The 20,049-nt window shown below is 37.9% G+C and overlaps 1 protein-coding gene across 3 annotated transcripts in view; it reads right to left on the bottom strand.

Annotated features, from left to right (window-relative positions):
- Nucleotides 1–313: 313 nt before the first annotated feature.
- The window catches only part of CUNH4orf17 (chromosome unknown C4orf17 homolog), a 24,756-nt gene continuing 5,020 nt past the window's right edge, over nucleotides 314–20,049 (bottom strand). For 2 of the 3 annotated variants that reach the window (XM_010603405.1, XM_010603413.1), the window contains exons 3-9: nucleotides 19,810–20,019; nucleotides 17,450–17,514; nucleotides 8,407–8,550; nucleotides 4,590–4,671; nucleotides 3,135–3,333; nucleotides 2,126–2,169; nucleotides 314–659 (exon numbers count right to left, since the gene is read on the bottom strand). In XM_010603405.1, the coding sequence (XP_010601707.1) occupies nucleotides 463–659; nucleotides 2,126–2,169; nucleotides 3,135–3,333; nucleotides 4,590–4,671; nucleotides 8,407–8,550; nucleotides 17,450–17,514; nucleotides 19,810–20,019 (941 nt within the window). In that variant the 3' untranslated portion in view covers nucleotides 314–462. Of the gene's footprint in view, nucleotides 660–2,079; nucleotides 2,170–3,134; nucleotides 3,334–4,589; nucleotides 4,672–8,406; nucleotides 8,551–17,449; nucleotides 17,515–19,809; nucleotides 20,020–20,049 lie in introns of all 3 variants that reach the window. The other variant, XM_010603422.1, reaches the window with a different exon arrangement.

The raw sequence follows: 20,049 nt of genomic DNA on the forward strand, positions 1-20,049 counted from the left end.
TGGATCATGAGGTAAGGATGATTTTTATCTTTTCCTTTTTTGGAGGGAGGTGAGCGTCTTTTCACAATAGTCCAACAACATTTAAGCACCATCACTTGCCAGTCAGCTCAAACGCTCAACTTCTCAGCCTGTTTTCCCTGCCGCCTCTCCTCCATTCCTTTTGCTTTATTCTGATTATGCGTGATTTTTGTTTTTATATCAGGGCCCCTTTGCCTAGGTACTAATACTAATAGTTCAAGACTGGAAACGGTGTTTACATAAGCATTCCTCATTTACACGTAGTAACATTCACTACAAAGAGAAACATTGTCTCCAGTAATATTTATTTTTAGGTCATACACGGGTGTTTTGAAATCTGTATGTGCCGCCAGAATGAAGACCACTCAATTCTTTTAAAGAGCGGTTTGACGTAACAGAGTGCAGCTCGTGTGGCAGAACGGGACTCGCCTAAAGTTTCTGCCTTTAGTGTGTTAAAGGGTAAGACAGACTTGGAGAACAGCGATTAAGTCCTTGTTGCACGCTCCTTGCTGACGCTGACTTCGCTGACCTGCAGTCCCAAGTGTTAGGCCTGAGAGGAGACTGTGGCTTGCTGAAGTACTCTGTAGCAGGTATGTTCATCTTGCGGCTTCTTATAAACAGTGGGGGCTTGTGCTCAGCCCCTGAAATGGAAAGAAATCTAAGTGAGACCATAATTGAAACACCGAGGACAGCTTTTGTCTTGTTTCGTAGCGAATGATATTTTTTAAAATGTGAAGTTGAAGTGAATCAGAAACACCCTGAATTCATAAAAGATTCTATGCTCATCTTCACTTCTTACCACTCGCTCATCTTCAGTGAGTTATTCGTTCTTAATCATGCATAACACATTGTTTCACTCTTAGAAGCAGATGTGTTTGATAGGAATGACTTAGAACTGGCCATGGATACAGAGCGTGGGCAAAAATGGGGCCAAGGAGAAAAAACAGAAAAATCTGTGGTCTTGAGAGACAAAATGAAGAACAAACAAGGAAGGTAAAACAAATTGATTATACTCATAAGACTTTTCCACAGCCTACAGGATGGGTTCACTGGAAACCTCCACTGAAGTGATTTTTTTTATATTCCTAGGGTGAGGAGTTTGTAGGCGAGACCGGGTCAACGGACTGCTGGGAGTCCTGGGAGGGGAGGGGGTGCACGCTCACTTCTAAACTGTGTGCTAGTGCTGGCTGGCACCTAGAGTCATTACTGAGCATGGTTAACCCCAGTGGAAACAGCCGGGGTCCAGAATGGCTTTAAGAAGCTCTGATTATCACATCATTCCTGGTGCAAAGGGAACTTGGAGAAACAGGGTGGAGTCTGGTTTGAAGCTGCTCTCCAACATTATTACTAGCTTGTATTATAGCTAGAAGCTTTTGAATCTGTAGGGAATGCTTCCACTGGGCTCTTCTGGGCCAGGGTAGGGCTTTCCACGGTCACTGATTCTTTTTTCTAATTCCAAAGGCTTGCTTTTCTTTCTTCTCTCTCTCTCTCTCTCTCTCTCTCTCTCTCTCTCTCTCTCTCTCTCTCTGTCTCTCTCCCTCTCCCTCCCTCTCCCTCTTCCCTCTTTATTTTCTTTCTTTCTTTCTTCTTTCTATCATTTACTGTTTATTGGTACACTGGCCCAAGTTGTAGGCAGGCATCCAGCCTGTGGTGGGGAAAAGTGCTCCTTCCTATTTTATTTCAGCTGCCCCTTCAGGCACTTCTTGTGGCTGCTGTGCTTAATTCTTTTCTGTGGCTGTTTCCAGCCCCAGGACAGTTAGCCAAAGCTCTGAGATGGTCCTCCTTATGGTCCTCCTTTTCTCAGCCAGTGCAGGGATCCCTCTCATCGAATTGCCAAGACTATACCTGCAGTTCCCGCTGTCCTGCTGTCTGGCTTCTCAGAGTGTCCATCTTGGGAGAGACACTTGCCTTTCAAAATGACTATTAATCTATGCCAGTTTATTTCTATGAGAAATTCAGCATGTGCTGTCTTGTAAGAGCTGAGTTAGAAATCACCTTTTGTGTTTTACTTCTAAAAGCACAGATTCTTAAAGTCTATGCCACTGAGTGGTTAGTACTTACTGGTTTCTTTGTACAGACTCAGTAATTATCACAAACTGTACTTAACCTTTTGGTAATTCCTTATTTCCTTCTGATCCTTGACTTGACACTCTAAATCAACCAGAGAAAGAAAAAAGACATGAATTTTACACGCACAGAATACATTATTCCCCTAGTTCTGTGTACATGTATCTTAAATATGCTATCCTGATTATTTGTTTTTACATGCATACAGAATTAAATTTACTTCCCAATTAAAGCTTCTTTTCACTTTGACTAATCATATGCTGATCACTAAGGGAGAGAGACTGACTTTTCTTATCTCCTAGTTTCTGATTTCATGGAGATGTTATGGTAGAGACAAATAACCAAATAAGATTCTGTCATATGCTCCTTAAAGTGACATATTATGCTTTTAAAACATTAATTATCTAAATTTTACTCAACTTTTAATTTTAAAGTGAGATTTTCTTTCCTAGCATTCTTCCTTCATAAATATAAATGAATATATTCAAATTATAAACAAATATGTATGTTTCTTCTGTTATTGAAATTACATTGTTTAAGAAAAATTCCTTCTGGAATAATTTCCAATTTCCTCAGTGGTTATTTTTTTCCTCTCAAAACCCCCAGGGCTCTGCCAGAGAAATTTAAGTGAAGCAATTTTTTATCTTCACTTTCCTACACAAAAAGCTATATCTGTGTAATAGCATTTAATAGAATATGTAAAATATTTGCAACTATAACACTACAGTTTCATTTTCTTTATGGCTTCTAGTTTTAGTTTTGTAAAAATCCCTATTTTGCTAGATTTCTAGGTGGCTGCTCTTGCTTTGTCCTTGGTGGAAAGGGGCTTTTTCTCAAAAGGAAAGTTGCTGGACAAGGAAGACAGCACCTGCCAAAATGTTCTGAACAGTAGAAGTGAAAATAATTTTCATATTACATTTATGAAAATGAAAGAAAACATATACAAGCATTTACTGGATAGAGACAATGTGTTCAGCATTTTGGGAGATAGACAATAGAGTTAAAAGTTTTTATGTGCTGTAGCTTCCCCCAAGTAGCTGTGTAATTACCTGGCTGGTTCCCTCTCTTCTGCCAGCACTTTTGATCCTGCAGGTGAGTTTGCAGGAGATTTGACAACAGTAGGAGATTTAGCTTTGGATGGCTTCCCAATCTCCACTGTTGGTTCCACTGCCAAGTTCCTTCTGCGGCAAGTTAAGAAGTTTGTCTCAGCCAGCTCCGAGTGAACCAAAGCCGAGACCCATTCTTTTTCTGATTAAAAAAAAAAAATGGTTGGGGAGAGGCAAGTTGTCCTTATCAAGTTGTCTGGAAACACAGATTGGTTCTGTTATTCAGAAAGCCCCCATGTAAAAGGCTGGTGGTGTGTTCCTGGTAGGTGCCTATGGGACAGGACACATTTCTGCTGCCCTGTGAGGCTGTAGGGACCTGGGCAGGTAAATCACAGAAAGTCTCATCCCAAAGGGCAGTGGAATCACTGTAGAGTATGGAGAACAAAAGCCAGCCCTATACGCTGCTGCTGAAAATGTTAGGATTCCCATTCAATGTAAAGGTAGCTGCACAAAAATAAGTACAATATGATTCCATTAAAGTACATAGTGATAGATAAAAATAGAAAGTTATGCGTTATAATAGTCACTGAAAGGATGTCCATGCTAATTTTACTGATTATTGTTATCTTTTTTTTTCTCTAGTTCATTTGTTCTTTTCTCTCAACAGTAAGCATTCACTATCTGCATAATTAATTGACGTTCTTTAAAATGGAAAAATACCTAAAAATGAATAAAGATCCATTGCCCCCAAGTACAGTACTTGTCAATTACTGGAAAGAAGTCTTGAGTTCCTGAGGTAAGGTGCTATTTCCAAAATGTTCCCCATTTAAAAATAGTCTGTCCCTAACCTGTTGGTACTTACATAGTTTAGTGCAGTGATTCTCAGAGAGGGATCCCTCGTGTCACCATATTAGATGTGCACTGTGTGATGACCAGTTGCGTTTGAGTGTGTGCATGCCACCTATGGTTGTCCTGCTTAAGAATAGCAAGTATATTCATAGACCAGGTTGGAGGGCCCCAAAGAAGGCAAAGAGATGATGGAGTAGGTAGTTTTGGTGGGTCGTGGCAGAGTTGTTAGAATCTGGAACACGGAAGGCTGTGTTACTGCCATCCAAAGGGAAAAAAAATGGGCTCTGCGTTCAGGGTTCAGAGAAGGCAGAGAATGTGCTCAGGGGGGACCTTGGGTGTGTGTGTCAGGAGGACAAGCACAAACCAGCTCTAGCTCATCTGGACACAAGCATCTCTCCGAGGAGTTCAGTCTGAGGTCTACTGCTTTTTAGGTTCACTGAGTGATCAGCATGCATATGGTTGGATAGATGGGACTATGTGATTCGGATACAGAAACAGTAGGGAAATAATAGTGCAACATTATCTTTCCAAATCCAAGGATTTGGGCAGATTCTTAATTTCTGACAATAACCTGAGCTCGGTAGCTACAAATGTTTACCTCAAGCTCACCTTTTGTACTTGCGTGAAGCAGCCACTGCAGAACTTCTGCCAGGGAATCAGTGCGTACAATGTCACAGAGCTTTGCCAGGATCTGACAGAGGAGAGTAAAGTTGCATAGTGAGCATGGAAGTGTTACAGGGCTTACAAGGTTTCCTTCGCCGTCAGAATCTCACCTCCCCAGCCTGCTCTGCAAGTGACACTCAGGCCTCAACAGTACACAGTGGAATCTTAGCAAAGCACCACCCTTGCAGTAACAGTTCAGGCAACGCTGTGTGCTTTTCCCGCGTTGCCTCTGTTCCGTTTCACATCTTCAGACAGGAGTGGATCACGGAATCGGGAAACAGATCCTCACCCACTGCACCATGGTCACTGCACAGCTCTGCCAGTCACAGAACGGGCCCCATCTACACTGCTCCTTCCCATCACGTGAATAAGAGTGATGTATCTGAGCTGGATTCATCATTGCGCCTTGGTTCTTTAAGCTGCCGGGATTGGTCCAGTGGGATTGGAAAGTAAACCTCTTTAGCCAATCAGAATCATACATATCACTGTATATAATATATATTACAGCTTAAGTGTTGGTGATCGAGCTGAGAATATGGACTAAATAATAAAAGTGGGCTTTAATAAGCATTAACATAAAAGTATAGAATATTAAGTAAGCACATGTAATGCAGATTCCAGTTTGAACCTTAATTGTGTTTGCTATTAGACATATCTGTAATTTCTGTCTCCTAAATTCCTGTCCTAGGTATCCATTTGCCTTTAAAACGCATCTACTTAGGTGTATGATAGGAATGTTGAACCCAAAAACATCTAAAACTAAACCCGTAAACCTCTTTCTAAAACCTGCTCCGAACTTGCTCTTCCTCCTGATTCCCCTTTCATTCAGCAGCATTGGCACCCAGTGAATTCTCTAAGGCAGACCCAGGGTTCATCCCAGACATCTCCCTTGTCCTTTTCTACAAAACATTACCAACAGTTTAGCACATTCTGTCTTCTGAATATCCTTCAAATCTCCTTTCTTTATCACTGCTACCTTGCTCTAGTCTAAAGCAGCATCACTTTTTGCTTGAGCTACTACAACAAATATTCATCTCATCTCTCATCATTTAAGATTAATAATCTTAAATTATTAATTCAATGAGTATTTGTCTCAGTCGCTGATCTAGACTTTGGAGATAACAGAAGTGCAATGCAAAGGCTGAAAAATCAACTGCCCTAAAAGGAAATGTGTTATCGTATTCACATTTCTGTCCTCAGCAATTTCAGATCCTAGAAGACAACACATTAATTTGCTCTGAATGTTACAGCAAATCAACACCATAGCAAGAGCAGAGAACAAGCCCTTAGGGCAGTAGTGACAAAACTTTGGCACCAGGGCTACAATGGGCACCCAGAGCCCTCTCAGTCAGTTCGTGAGCCAAGTGTATGAGTTGTTTTTTCTAAACTAAAACCTCAGTGTTCAGGTTTAATTGCAATGTTGGCACATTGTGATAAATAAGGTGGGTCTGTGGCTGCAGTTTCGTCTCTCATTTCTAAAATGTTTTGTCATCCCTGTCTTAGGGTATTTTCTAGCCTACTCTGCCACTAGGCTGTTGTGTTTTAAAAATCACTATAGTGCTGACACATCATTTCCCACTTCCTCTGATTCATAGATTACCTCCATCCTAGAGGACATAATTATCCTTTCAGTGAAAGAAGGTGTGATGAGTGGTCCTAGGAAACCTGCATGTTCTTTGTTGCATGCAGGCACACTGTGGACCACAGGAGCTTCCAATCCATTCAGGTAAACGTTGGTTCGGGGCATGGACAGAAGCATCTAGACTGCCAAGTGAGGCTTCTGAGCTTCAGAGATGGTGAAGGCTCCAAAAGGTCTCAATCTAGTGTGGATCAGGAGTGGAGAATTGTAAATGTGTCCAGTGTGGAGGTTTCTCTGTGGTTCTATCCTTAGAAGGCTATCAGAGTCATTGGACTCTCAAAGAATTTTTCTTTCTTTTATTTCCTTTCCTTTTCTTTTTTTTTTTTCTCTTTCTTTTCTTTTTTTGGAGACAGGGTCTTGCTGTGTAGGTTGGTCTTGAACTCACAGCAATCCTCCTGCCTCAGTCTCCCAAGTGCTGAGATTACAGGTGTGTGTCACCATGCCCAGCAAGAGTTTTTCTTCTGTGATTTCTTAGAACAGAGTCATCATAAATCCTCAAGATGACCTAATCATTCTTTTCCCATAAAGTTAACTGAAAAATAGTATATGAGAGTCTTTGTATCATTGTAGTTGGCAAAAACTCAGCAAACTAGTGAGGAGGCTTCCAGAATTTACACATCCTCTATTCCAGCTCCAGAGGGCGAGTCGTCAACATCAGAAATATCCAGTGTTGTTCAGCAGAGTCTGAGGGTGCCAGTCTCCGTACCTTCGAACAGATTGCCCTTCTGACACCCTGTCTTTTGCAGGCCTTCCCAATTTTCAATCCAACAATAAAATTCTTTAACTAAAAAAATTTTTAAAAAACTGACCATACTAAGTTTTTCAAATTTATTTTTGTTTTTTTTATTGAGTTTACTGGTACTTTTAAAGTATACAGTACAGTTACATTCATCACTGGGATCTTGTACCTTTACATGACAGATCTTGGTTCTTATTTTTTCCCCATTTCCCTGCCCTCTCTTCACCCCCTCCTCCATCCCCTATTTACCAAGACTTTGTTTCCATTTTTTTTCCGTTTCTCATATTGTTTCTTTTCCCTTCTTTCCTTTCCCCTAACCTTCCTACTTCCCCTGCATCTTTAGCCCTTTTCTTCCTATTTCACATTGTCTCTGTGGTATGATTCTTTTAATTATTTTAGAAAGATGCCCAGCAGAGGGAGGGCTGGGTCAAATGGAACCTCTAGTCCGGGTTCTGGAGATTTTCATTGTTGGATTGAGTAAAAAGCCTTTAGCCAGATCATCAGTCACATCTGCAAAAACATATCTTTTCTCCATTTTTCTTTCATTCTTTCCTCCAGTTTTACTCATCAATGCAAATTATCATAGCAAAGCCACTGTTATGCTTTACTTTTAAAATAGTTCCTTCTCAGGCTTAATAATCCTTACAACAGGCTTTGTGATTTGTGATTGTTACTACAAATACTACTTACTTAAAACACCATCAGAATCATCATTACAGTATATTTGACCCTTAGTTTATAGGAGTGGATCTATGGTGAGGCAATATGGTGTCTATCGAAGGGATTCAAAAAGAAGAAAAACCGCAGATGACAAGTATCTGCTGCTTGATTTAATCTTCAATGTCATTCTCAGAAATAACTGTGGCTGAGGAGAACCTTCCAAGAGGCTGATGTGATGCAATATTATTAAATAACTAACTTGACACCCTCGAGTGGGGAATGCTTGCGGACGTAGTTTTCCATTACCGGAAGGAGAGTTGAGCATTGGTTGGAGAGTATCTGTCTTTGCATGGAAATAAATAGGAAGTGGCCAGAAGTTAGAACCTGTCACCCTTTAGGAAGATGAAAAGGAAGAAACGGAAGGGGCAGAATGGGGGCACGTGTGGCAAATGCCAGCCTTTTTATAACAACTGTTCTAAGCCGAAGTTTGTGTTTATATAACAGTGACCGAATTCCAGGGAAAGGGACTCAAAGTGGAAATAGGAGCAGGCCTTGGATTCTAGGCTGAATAGCTGTAAATAAATTCACTCATCAGTGAGAAACCACTCGTCAGAAGATTTTATGAATGGGTGTTATGGTTTTTTTGTGTGTCTGTTTTGTTGGTTGGTTTTTCCCTGCATGTTCATGCTGTTCCAGGTTAGAGATTTAATAAACCTGCCTCTTACTTTTATTTCCTGTTCCAGGTAATTCGGTATGCACACAGTCTTCTCTTTGACATCAGGCCTGGGTAGGGGTCTCTCTGAAGAGCAGGAGCCAGCAGTAGACCTTGCCTTTGGAGGTGATGGTGGCCTCTTGGCCTCAAATTCTTCCTGAATCAAAGGCATTATATAATCAATATGCATTTGTTTCCACTTATATTTTCTATTCAAATTAAACAAAACCAGTGAGAAATGTTATAGTTAGTAAATGAGACTCACAAAAGCAAAAAGAGGTTAGTTTTAATCCTCCTTAAAACTCTATCAAACATTTGTATTTGGAAACAAAGCAAATAGTGAGATATCGTTATCAATTTTTGGAGAACTCACTTAAAGCCCTTGATTAAACACCATGATAAATTTTCTTTTGGTACTTGGGATTGAACCCAAAGCCTTGTGCATGCTGGGCAAGAGCTTTATCAATCACCAAGCTGTATTTTTCAACCCAGTAATTTTGAAATATTTAATGTGGAATTTTTATTTACATTGCGATTTCAGAGGTAACCAATCCTGATGCATGAGATTTTCTGTTTATTTGGATGAACCTTCTTTAATGGCCAAGAAAAGAGAGGTGAATGGTTTTATACGTTGGGAAGAGATTGCTTCATATTGACTGCTACTCCACTCTCCCACTGGAGAGCTAAAAGATAAATTAAATTTCTTCCCTCAGCTGAAAGAGGAAACAGAAAGGCTATTTTCTTGTTCTGGGAGGTAAATATACTGTTAAAAATGTTTGTCAGAGGTTTAAGACTGGAAGAGTTAAGCAAACCTTAGATCTGTGTGCTTGTTCAAGGAAAGGGTTTGTAACAACTTTCAGACCTGACTGACTCATAAAGCCACACAGAAATAAAGACCAAATAAGTTACCGGCCTGGGACTGTGATGACTGGAGTTGATGGAACAATGTTTGGCTATTGAGGTTTGATGAAAATAAAGCTATATTTAGAGGCTTTCTTTTCTAAAGAGTTGATCATGGGCTGGGCGTGGTTGTCCATGCCTGTAATCCCAGCACTTGGGAGGCTGAGGCAGGAGGATCGCTGTGAGTTCGAGACCAGCCTGGGCTACACAGTGAGTTCCAGAGCATTCTGAACTACATAGTGAGACTCTGCCTCAAAAAATCAACAAAAAAAGTCATGTACACTTATAGAGAAATAGTAATATATATTTTTAGTTCCGTACCCTGTTGAAAATAACTTAAAAGCCTGGCTAAAAATTTTTTTTTAAATATGGCTGGGAGTTTAGCTCAGTAATAGAATACTTGCTTGAGGTGAGCAAAGCAACTGGTTCAATACCTAGTGCTGCTTAAATAAATACATCAACAAAAGAATCAGAGTGAATGAAATAGGGATAGGTAGGTTGAAACTGAGAGGGAAGAAGCCGGAAATCTGTCAAGTGCAGTAGCTATTCTTGCCCTGACATCATTGTATGATCATGGAAAATGATAACTTTTTTGACAGCCTTAAAATGCCTGAAAAACAGGTTTTCCAAACAAGGCCCCAATAACCACTCCCTGGAGGTGAAGAGGATGTAGAAGTACAGCAGTGTTTGAAGAGACAGACAGGAGAGCAAGGTGTGAACTTGTTTGAAGTTGGTCTAAGATGATAGGTTCTCTGGGCTCCTATACAAGCAAGCAAATCCTCTCTGGAAGAAAGCCTATTTAGCTTTCTTCAGATTGCTACAAATAATGTTTCATACCTAAAATCCAACCACTGTGTTATGAAGAAGAAATTGTAATAAGAATTACCAAATATTTTGGACTTAATGCTAATGAAAGTGCTGCATAGCAAAAATGGTGAAGCTGCTAAAGCAATTTATAACTTTAAAGTACACACATTAGACAAGAATAAGTCAAAATATATCAGTTGTAACCATCAATGTTAATGGCCTCAATTCACCAATCAAGAGAAACAGATTGGCAGAATGGATTAAGAAGCAAAATCCAACAATATGTTGTATACAAGAAACACACCTAGTGCAAAAGGAAGTCCATAGACTGAAAGTGAAAGGATGGAAAACAATTCTCCATGCGTCAGGAGTCCAGAAAAAAGCAGGGGTAGCAATCTTATTCTCAGATAAAGTAAATTTCAAACCAAAACTCATTAAGAGAGACAAAGAAGGACACTACATCCTTGTAAAGGGAACAATTCAAGAGGAAGAGCTGACAATCATAAACATATATGCACCAAATATAAATGCCCCCAACTATATAAAACAAATATTAAGTAACATGAAAAACCAAATAAGCACTAATACAATTGTAGTGGGGGATTTAAATACCCCACTATCACAAATTGACAGATCTACTAGGCAGAAAATCAACAATGAAATAATAGAACTGAACCAAGCTTTGGAACACATGGACTTAATAGATGTTTATAGAGTATTCCACCCCCAAAAACCAGAATATACATTCTTTTCGGCTGCACATGGATCATTCTCCAAAATAGACCACATACTGGCTCACAAAACAGGTCTAAATAAATGCAAAAAAATTGAAGTCATCCCCTGTTTATTATCAGATCATAGTGCAATCAAACTAGACATCAATAGCACAAGAAACTATAGAAACTTCACAAGCACATGGAAACTGAACAACACTCTCCTAAACAATCAATGGATTACAGAGGAAATTAAAGAAGAAATTAGACAGTTTTTACAAATAAATGAGAATGCCAATACAACATACAGGAATCTTTGGGACACAATGAAAGCAGTTCTACGTGGAAAATTCATAACATTGAATGCCCACACTAGGAAAACAGAGCGGGCTCAAATAAACAACTTAACGATGAAACTTAGACTCCTAGAAAAACAAGAGCAAGAAAAACCCAAAGCTCGAACAAGAGAGGAAATTATAAAGATCCGAGCAGAAATCAATGCAATTGAAATTAAGAAAACGATACAAAAAATAAATGAAACAAAGAGCTGGTTTTTTGAAAGAATAAATAAAATTGACAAACCCTTAGCTAATCTTATCAAAAAAAGGAAAGAAAAGGCTCAGATCCATGCAATTAGGAATGAAAAAGGCGAAGTCACAACAGATCCGAAAGAAATCCAGAGGATCATGAACACCTACTTTGAGAACCTGTACTCTAATAAAATGGAAAACACAGAAGAAATGGACAGATTTCTAGATACTTATGAATTACCAAAGTTGAACGAAGAAGATAAAAACATTTTAAACACCCCAATCACAATCAGTGAAATTGAAAATGTAATTAAAAACTTACCAACAAAGAAAAGCCCAGGCCCTGATGGATTCACTGCTGAATTTTACAAGACATTTAGAGAAGAACTACTACCATTACTCTTCAAACTTTTCAATGAAATTGAAAGAGAAGCTATACTTCCAAATTCATTCCTGGAAGCAAGTATCACTCTGATTCCCAAACCAGAGAAAGATACAACCAAAAAGGAGAACTACAGACCAATCTCCTTAATGAATATAGATGCAAAAATCCTTAATAAGATACTAGCAAACAGAATACAGAGGATTATTAAGAAGATCATCCATCATGACCAAGTCGGATTTATTCCAGAGATGCAAGGGTGGTTCAACATACGAAAGTCAGTGAATGTAATACATTATATTAACAAAGTCAAGGACAAAAACCATATGATCCTCTCAATAGATGCAGAAAAAGCATTTGATAAAATTCAACACCCATTCATGATAAAAACCCTGCAAAAAATTGGAATAGATGGTCTATACCTCAATTTAATAAAGGCTATTTATGAAAAACCATCAGCCAACATCATATTGAATGGCCAAAAACTGAAAACCTTCATGTTAAAATCAGGAACAAGACAAGGATGCCCACTATCGCCACTTCTCTTCAATATAGTTCTGGAAACATTAGCCACAGCAATTAGACAAGAGAAAGAAATTAAAGCAATAAAGATAGGAAAGGAAGAAGTTAAACTATCATTATTTGCTGATGATATGATACTCTACATTGAAGATCCAAAAAACTCCACCAAAAAACTTCTAGACTTAATTGACAGATTCAGTAAAGTATCTGGATACAAGGTGAATACCCAAAAATCAATAGCCTTTCTATACACAAATAACAGACAGACAGAAAGAGAAATAAGGGAAAAAATTCCTTTTACAATAGCATCCAAAAAAATGAAGTATCTAGGAATCAATCTAACAAAAGAAACAAAAGATCTCTACACTGAAAACTACAGCACTCTGAAAAAAGAAATCGAAGAGGATATAAAAAAATGGAAAGATATCCCCTGCTCCTGGGTAGGAAGAATCAACATAGTGAAAATGGCCATACTACCGAAACTGCTATATACATTCAATGCAATGCCAATTGAAATTCCAACACTATATTTCACAGAACTAGAAAAAAGAATCCAAAAATTCATTTGGAACCACAAGAGACCTAGAATAGCAAAAGCCATTATAGGCAACAGTCACATGGCACCAGGTGTAACAATTCCCAATTTGAAACTATACTACAAAGCCACTGTGATAAAATCAGCATGGTACTGGCAAAGAAATAGGCCTGAGGATCAATGGAACAGACTGGAAGACACAAAAACAAATGCAGATGTACTCAGCTACCTCATCTTCGACAAAGGAGCTCACCATCCTCAGTGGAGGAAAGATAGCCTCTTTAATAAATGGTGTTGGAAAAACTGGATATCAACCTGTCACAGATTAAAATTAGACCCTTATCTTTCGCCATGCACTAAATTAAAATCCAAATGGATTAAAGATCTAAATATTAAAACAGAAACATTAAACTTGCTGGAAAGTAAGTTAGGCAGAACTCTGGAAGACATTGGTATAGGAAAAGACTTTATGAACAAATCCTCAGTAGCACGGGAACTAGCAGAAAGAATCAACAACTGGGATCTCATCTTACTAAAAAGCTTCTGTACTTCAAAAGAAACCATTAGCAGAACTAAGAGACAATCTACAATGTGGGAAAAAATTTTTACCAGCTGTACCTCAGACAAAGGACTATTATCAAGGATATATAAAGAACTCAAAACAATCAGTCCCCCCAAATATAAAGACCCGATCCAAAAATGGGCATCCGAAATGAACAGACATTTCTCATACAAAGAAGTGAAAGCAGCAAGAAAATATATGAAAAAATGTTCCACATCACTGGTCATTCGAGAGATGCAGATGAAAACAACACTGAGATTCCACCTCACCCCACAAAGAATGGCTGCTATCAAGAAATCACACAATAACAAATGTTGGCGGGGTTGTGGGGAGAAAGGAACCCTCCTCCATTGTTGGTGGGAGTGCAGACTAGTGCAACCACTATGGAAATCAATATGGAGATACCTCAAAGAGCTTGGACTGGAGGTTCCATTTGACCCAGCCATCCCTCTGTTGGGTATCTTTCCAAGAGAACTAAAAGAATCATATCACAGAGAAGTATGTGCACCCATGTTTATAGCGGCACAGTTTGTAATAGCTAAATCTTGGAAACAACCTATTTGCCCATCCGTTGGAAACTGGATAAAGAAGTTGTGGTTTTTCTATAAAATGGAATATTACTCAGCCATAAAGAGCGAGAGAATAGATTCATTCATAGGAAAATGGATACATATTGAAGATATACTCCTAAGTGAAATAAATAAGTCCCACATGTGTAAATACCAAATAGTTTCCCTGGTGTGAATATTCTGCAACAATGCATAAGATTCTAATAAGATTACTGACATTTAGAAATGGGAGGAAAGGAGCTAAAGGTGTAGGGAAGGTGTGATACGTAGGGGAAGAACAAAAAGGGAAAAGAAAAAAATGTGAGAGAATGAAAAGATGAAAATAAAGTGTTTGTAGATGGGGAGGGGAGGAGGGGGTGAAGGGAGGGCAGAGGTAAGGGGAAAAAAATGAGAATCAAGACTTGCCATGTAAAGGTACATGATCCCAACAATGAATGTAACTGTACTGTATCCCTAAATGTACCAATAAACTCAATAAAAAAAAATGTACCAATAAAGTACACACATTAGAAAAATAAAAGAAAGATGTGTGAAGATTGAAACAGAAATTAACAAAACAAGAAATACAACATAGAGAATCAAAACATTTAAGAAATTAGTTTTTGGTATACTATTAACTTGATAAACTTCTGTTAAAAATAATCAAGAAAAACTATGACACATTAGCAAAGCCAATTTGTCAAAGGGTTCTTCATAAAGATCCTGAAGATATTCTTAAAAGAATATAAATACATTATTTATAACTTTGTCAGTAAAGTTGACTTCTTAAGGAAATAAAAAATTTTTAGAAAAAGAATATATTGTCAAAATTGATTCACAAAGAAAAGAATAAACTGAAGAATTCAACAAGAAAAGAGATTTCAAAGCAAAGAATGTTACCAGGGATGAACATAATTAAGTTCATAAAAGCCCATTTCATTAAAGAACATAAAAAACCTAAACTAAATAAGAGGCTTCCAATTATATGCTTAGAAAATCAGAGAAATGACAAAGAACCATGGGAATCCACAATTATAGTTAGAGATTTTGACATCCCTCTATAAATAATTGATAGAAAAAGCAGAGAGCAAATCAGTGAGACTATAGGAGACTTGAGCAGCAGTATTAACCAGTTTGATTTAGTTCATATTCTACCCAAAAGCTGAAGAGTGAGAGTTTTCCTTGTGCATGGGCACAAGGAAATGTATCAAGGTTGACCACACTCTGGTTTATATAATGATCCTCAATGAATTAAAAAATTCAAAGAGTTTAAGGTATCCTTTATTAGCACATTGGGATTAAATTGGAAATAAACAACATAGAGATATCAGGAAATTTCCCTAATGTTTGGAAATTAAATAACATAATTTTAAGTAATCCATAGGTTAAAGAAATTAAAAAGGAAATTAGAGAGTAATATGAACAGAATAAAAATTAAAACAACAGTAGAATTTTGAGGATGCTGCTAAAGTAGGAAAACTGTATAAGGAAGTTGAAATTCATTTTTATATTAGGAAAAGCATCTCAAATCAATGAGCTAAGCTTTTACTATATATACATACAGATAAAAGCCAAAATAAATGAAATAAAAACAGAAAAACAAACAATAGAGAAAATCGATGAAATGATACATTGATTCAAGGTCACCAAAACTTGTAAACTTTTAGTGAGACACATCAAGAAAAGAAGACATGAATTATCAGTATCAAGAATGAAAGAGCAAACATTTGTATAAAGCATAAAATCATGAAAAAGGATATTTATGAATACTTTTGTATCAGTCAGCTCAACAGAATGGATATATTCCTTCAAAATACAAATAGCTAAACCTTACTAAAGAAGAAATAGACACTCTGAATGGTCTCTATCTATGAACAAAAGAAATTGAATTTATGGTTAAAAATTTTGACTCAAAGAAAACTCCAGGCCTAGATGGCTTCACTGAAGAATCTACTAAATTTTAAAAGAAAAAGATAGTATCAACTCTACATAGAATTTTCCAGAATATTAAAGAAGAATTGTTACCTTAGTGTATTGCACCAGTACAATAGACACTATATGGTAACTACATATTTTCCTCAGAACACAGGCACACGAATGTTAAAGGGTATTTTGTGAAACTGAATTTAAAAAGGTATCCATGACCAAGCAGAGTTTTTACTAGAAATGAAAGGTTGCTTAGCATTTGCAAGTCAACCAAGTCAAATATGACTCACTATAATAACAAAGAAGAAAAATCCTATGATCATCTTCAATGCAGAAAACGTATTTGGCAAAATTCACTTCCCATTTCTGATAAAACTCTAGAAATGGAAAGGATCTTTTTCCTCCATACAAGGGGCATCTGTGAACAAAGTCAACTAAAAAAGTGTATAATTAATAATGTGAAATAAGAAAAAAAAGAGCTAAAGGAGTAGTGGAAGTGGGGAGGGTAGGGGAAAGGAAAAAAGGGAAAAATATGCGAAAAGAAAAAATGCAAACAAAGACTTTGTAAATAGGGAAGGCAGGGGGGTGAAGGGAGGGCAGGGATATGGGGAAAAAAATAAGAACCAAGATACATCATGTAAAAGTACAAGGACCCAATGATGAATGTAACTGTATTATATACCTAAAAAGTACCAATAAACTCGATGAGAAAAAAAATAAAGTCAACTAATAGTATATGTAATGGTGAAAGTCTGAATGTTTTCCTTTATGACCATGTACAAGGCAAGAATGTCTGCTCTCACCACTTCTGATCAATATTGTGTTAGAGGTTTATCCATCACAATAAAGTATGATAGAGGTAAGCAACATACAGATTTGAAAGTGTAACAGAAAAGCTTATAAAATTGGGCCTGATCAAACATAATTTTTTAGCAGGCACTGATACCAGAAAAAAGAAAAACAAATACAACATTTGCAAACCATGCATGTATGATGTGGCAAAAGATTTGTACCTAGAATGTATTAAAAAAAAAACCATCATAACAAAAGGGCAATAAACCAATTTCAAAAATAGGCAAATGATTTGAACATCTGCTTTCCATAAAAAGACATATGGATGGCAAGAAAATGAAAGATTCGAACCTCATTAGGTATTAAAAATAGAAAACAATAAAATACCACTATATACTCACTACATTGTCTAAAATTAAAAATATCAGAGCAGACAGGTGAGAACCACCCAGCTGGTGGGAAGTTCTCTGCTCCTCCACCTCCTCCACCTCCAGTGCCCCAGGCCTTCGTTGAAGCAGACCAGTGAAAGCCACCTCCACACCCTCCCATGCACTCAGGCCTCCTGGTTGTGCTGGTACCTTGATCCACACTGCAGAGACACAGGTGATCATGATTTTGGGGACAGTTTCTCAGCTGAATGTATGTGTGTGTGTGTGTGTGTGTTTCTCAAAACTCATCAAATTGTTAATTCTGAATGTGTGCATTTTAATGTCATATTAATTACATCTTACTAAAACTAAAAATACTGTGAAATATGCTGACTTTTCAAGAAGCTATGCAAAGAGAAAGGAAATGATAGAAGTCAAACTAAGTGGGCATAAATAGCTAATTTTTTTTACCGTTTTTATTAGGAAGGGATTGTCACTGGAAGTTTTGAAGCACTCGGTGAATTTTCTACTGGGCTCTGAAATGAAATTATGGAAACATAATTTTTTCATTAAGGTTATTGGTACATTTAAGGCAAATGATACAGTAACATTTATCATTGGGATCTTGTACCTTTAGATGATGTATCTTGGTTCTTGTTTTTTCCCCATACCTCTGCCCTCCCTTCACCCCCTTCACCCTTCCCTATTTACAAAGACTTTGATTATGGAAACATATTTAAATTGAGCTGAAAAATAATTTCTGTTACATGATATGTATGTCAGTTGCTGAAATACATAGGAGTATATCTGAATTTAAATTAAAATTAACTCTGGGATGTGTTTATAAATATTAGGAATCTTAAAGACAGAATTCCATTACAATCACACAATAAAATAAAAGTACATTTATTTAAAAAAATATTCCCCAAATGATAATATAAAGACACACTGCAAGTGCTTTCTTGATCTAGTAAGAGTAATTTAAGAGTACACATCTCACTGTAAGACATGTTTTCATCTGTTTCATGTCCTCATGCCTGTCATTTCTCTAATTAAAACAGTTGATAAGTGTTTTCTGCCCTGAAGATAGTTTTGTGCTGTTATAATATATTCTTTATTTTCTTTCTTATTTTATCAGCCTCTCAACCTTTCTTTACTTGGTCATCTGACTAATCCCCCTTAAAGTATCCTAAAATGATTCAAAGATTTGTTTAGTTTTCCTTTATATTAATTTGGAGGGTGATTGAGAAAGGTCTCACTATGTAGTCCAGGCTAATCTTGAACTCATGATGTAGCCAAGGCTGTCCTTGAACTTGCAGCAATCTTTCTGCCTCAGCTTCTCAAGTACTGGAATTACAGGCATTTGCCACCCCTGGCATCCTTCACATTAATTCAAAGGTGTATTCTATATAAGTGATGCTATCTTTTTACCAAAATCATAGTTAACACAATTTTTAAAACGATGAAAATATTCTGAGTATATTCTCAATAGTAACTAGATCCATTACTTCTACCTTAAAAAATATAGGAAAATAAAGTGAAAGGCACCTCCCTCCAAGTAATGAAAACATAGTTCTGAGTGGTAAGTATATAAGGGCAGTGTTCAGTTGTGGAAAGTAGAGGCTGCTCGATTTCAGCAAGTGCATAAGTAATAGGGAGGATTAAGAGATTGTCACAGTGCTACAAGGACTGGTCTTGATCTCACAGATCACACTAAGAGCCACACTTTGGACCTGGCAGGCACAGCCTTCACCACAGTCAGAGAAAGTGCCACGCCATATCCACTAGGCTGAGGGTAGGCACTGGCACACTGCGGCAATCAGAAAGCCATGGTGTCTGCAGACTGCCCACTGAGCCCCAAAATTCAGAAGCTGCGCATGGGGATGCTATAGAAGCAAAACCCAGTGTTTCTAGTTAAGCTTGATAATAGAAAAGATCTAAAAAGGTGACTGCAATCCCGCAAGTGCCATGCATCTCACTGGGTGGTGAGGAACACATCTCATGAAGCAATTCTGGCTCAGAAATGTAATTTTTCACTCTCTATGGGGTAAGAAGGAATCTCAGAAAGATGGAACTAGGGGGTTTCAACTCTTCATTACCAGAGGAAGGGCAGGAGGAACTCCCAGAAAGGATAAGATGAGTTAACAAGTGTGAAGACCTTAGAAGAATATGGCACAAGATAAGTATTTCGCAAATGATTACTCTATCTTTAGGCAGACATACACTTTACATTCTAAAAAAAATTTTAAATGCCCTGAAAGGTTTTGTAATAGCATGTAATTATATATGAGAGGAGAAAGACAACTGGCTATAATTTTCACCATGCAGAATTCCTTTCTTCTATTTTACGTTGTCCTTTGGATTTTGGCACATTTTACTTTAGATAAAGTTTATCAATTTCAACCAGCATTAATTATCTGGGGCCTGAATAGAGACCAAGGAGCTGAGGATCCCTTGGGGAAGGTGAAAACATGAAATTCCTGCGTTTTTTCTCCTGGACTGGCTTTTTGACTGACGTAGTTTCTCCCCTGGGGCTGGTGAAGCATTCATATGTGGCATCTCTTAGCCACTTCTGTAGGAAACAGGGACTACAACCACACCATGTGCATTTTGGACACAGTGAGAACAGTAACAATGGCTACTATCATGACTGGACTAGTGAACTAAGATTAGACAAGTAAAAACTTTTAGAATGAACGAACTAGTTTATGGTGAGACAATCTCATGACTGCTTAAAAATCACCACATCGATTTTAGTAATTTTACAGATTCCCCCCTCTGGTAACTTGTAGCAGGCTAAGAAGATGTTCCATTGGCTGAGAGGGACTCACCAGAGTGTGGCCGTGGGGGCATCTTGACACTGTGTGGGGCTGGTGACACTGCTCGGACAGGGCTCTCTGGGGCCACGGGGCTGGGTCGGTAGCTGCCTTTTGCAGGTGGGGTGCCATTCTTCTCCAGGTGGCTGAGCTGGCCACCTTGCTGCAACGTCCTGAGTGTGGTCTCATCATCCTTCACAGTACAGATTGGAATGTTATTCAAGCCTAGGTGGATGACAGTTAAAAAAAAAAAAA

The sequence above is a fragment of the Fukomys damarensis genome, unplaced genomic scaffold (assembly GCF_012274545.1).
Source record: "Fukomys damarensis isolate Sample0158 unplaced genomic scaffold, DMR_v1.0_HiC HiC_scaffold_25, whole genome shotgun sequence".
Classification (NCBI taxonomy): Eukaryota; Metazoa; Chordata; class Mammalia; order Rodentia; family Bathyergidae; genus Fukomys; species Fukomys damarensis.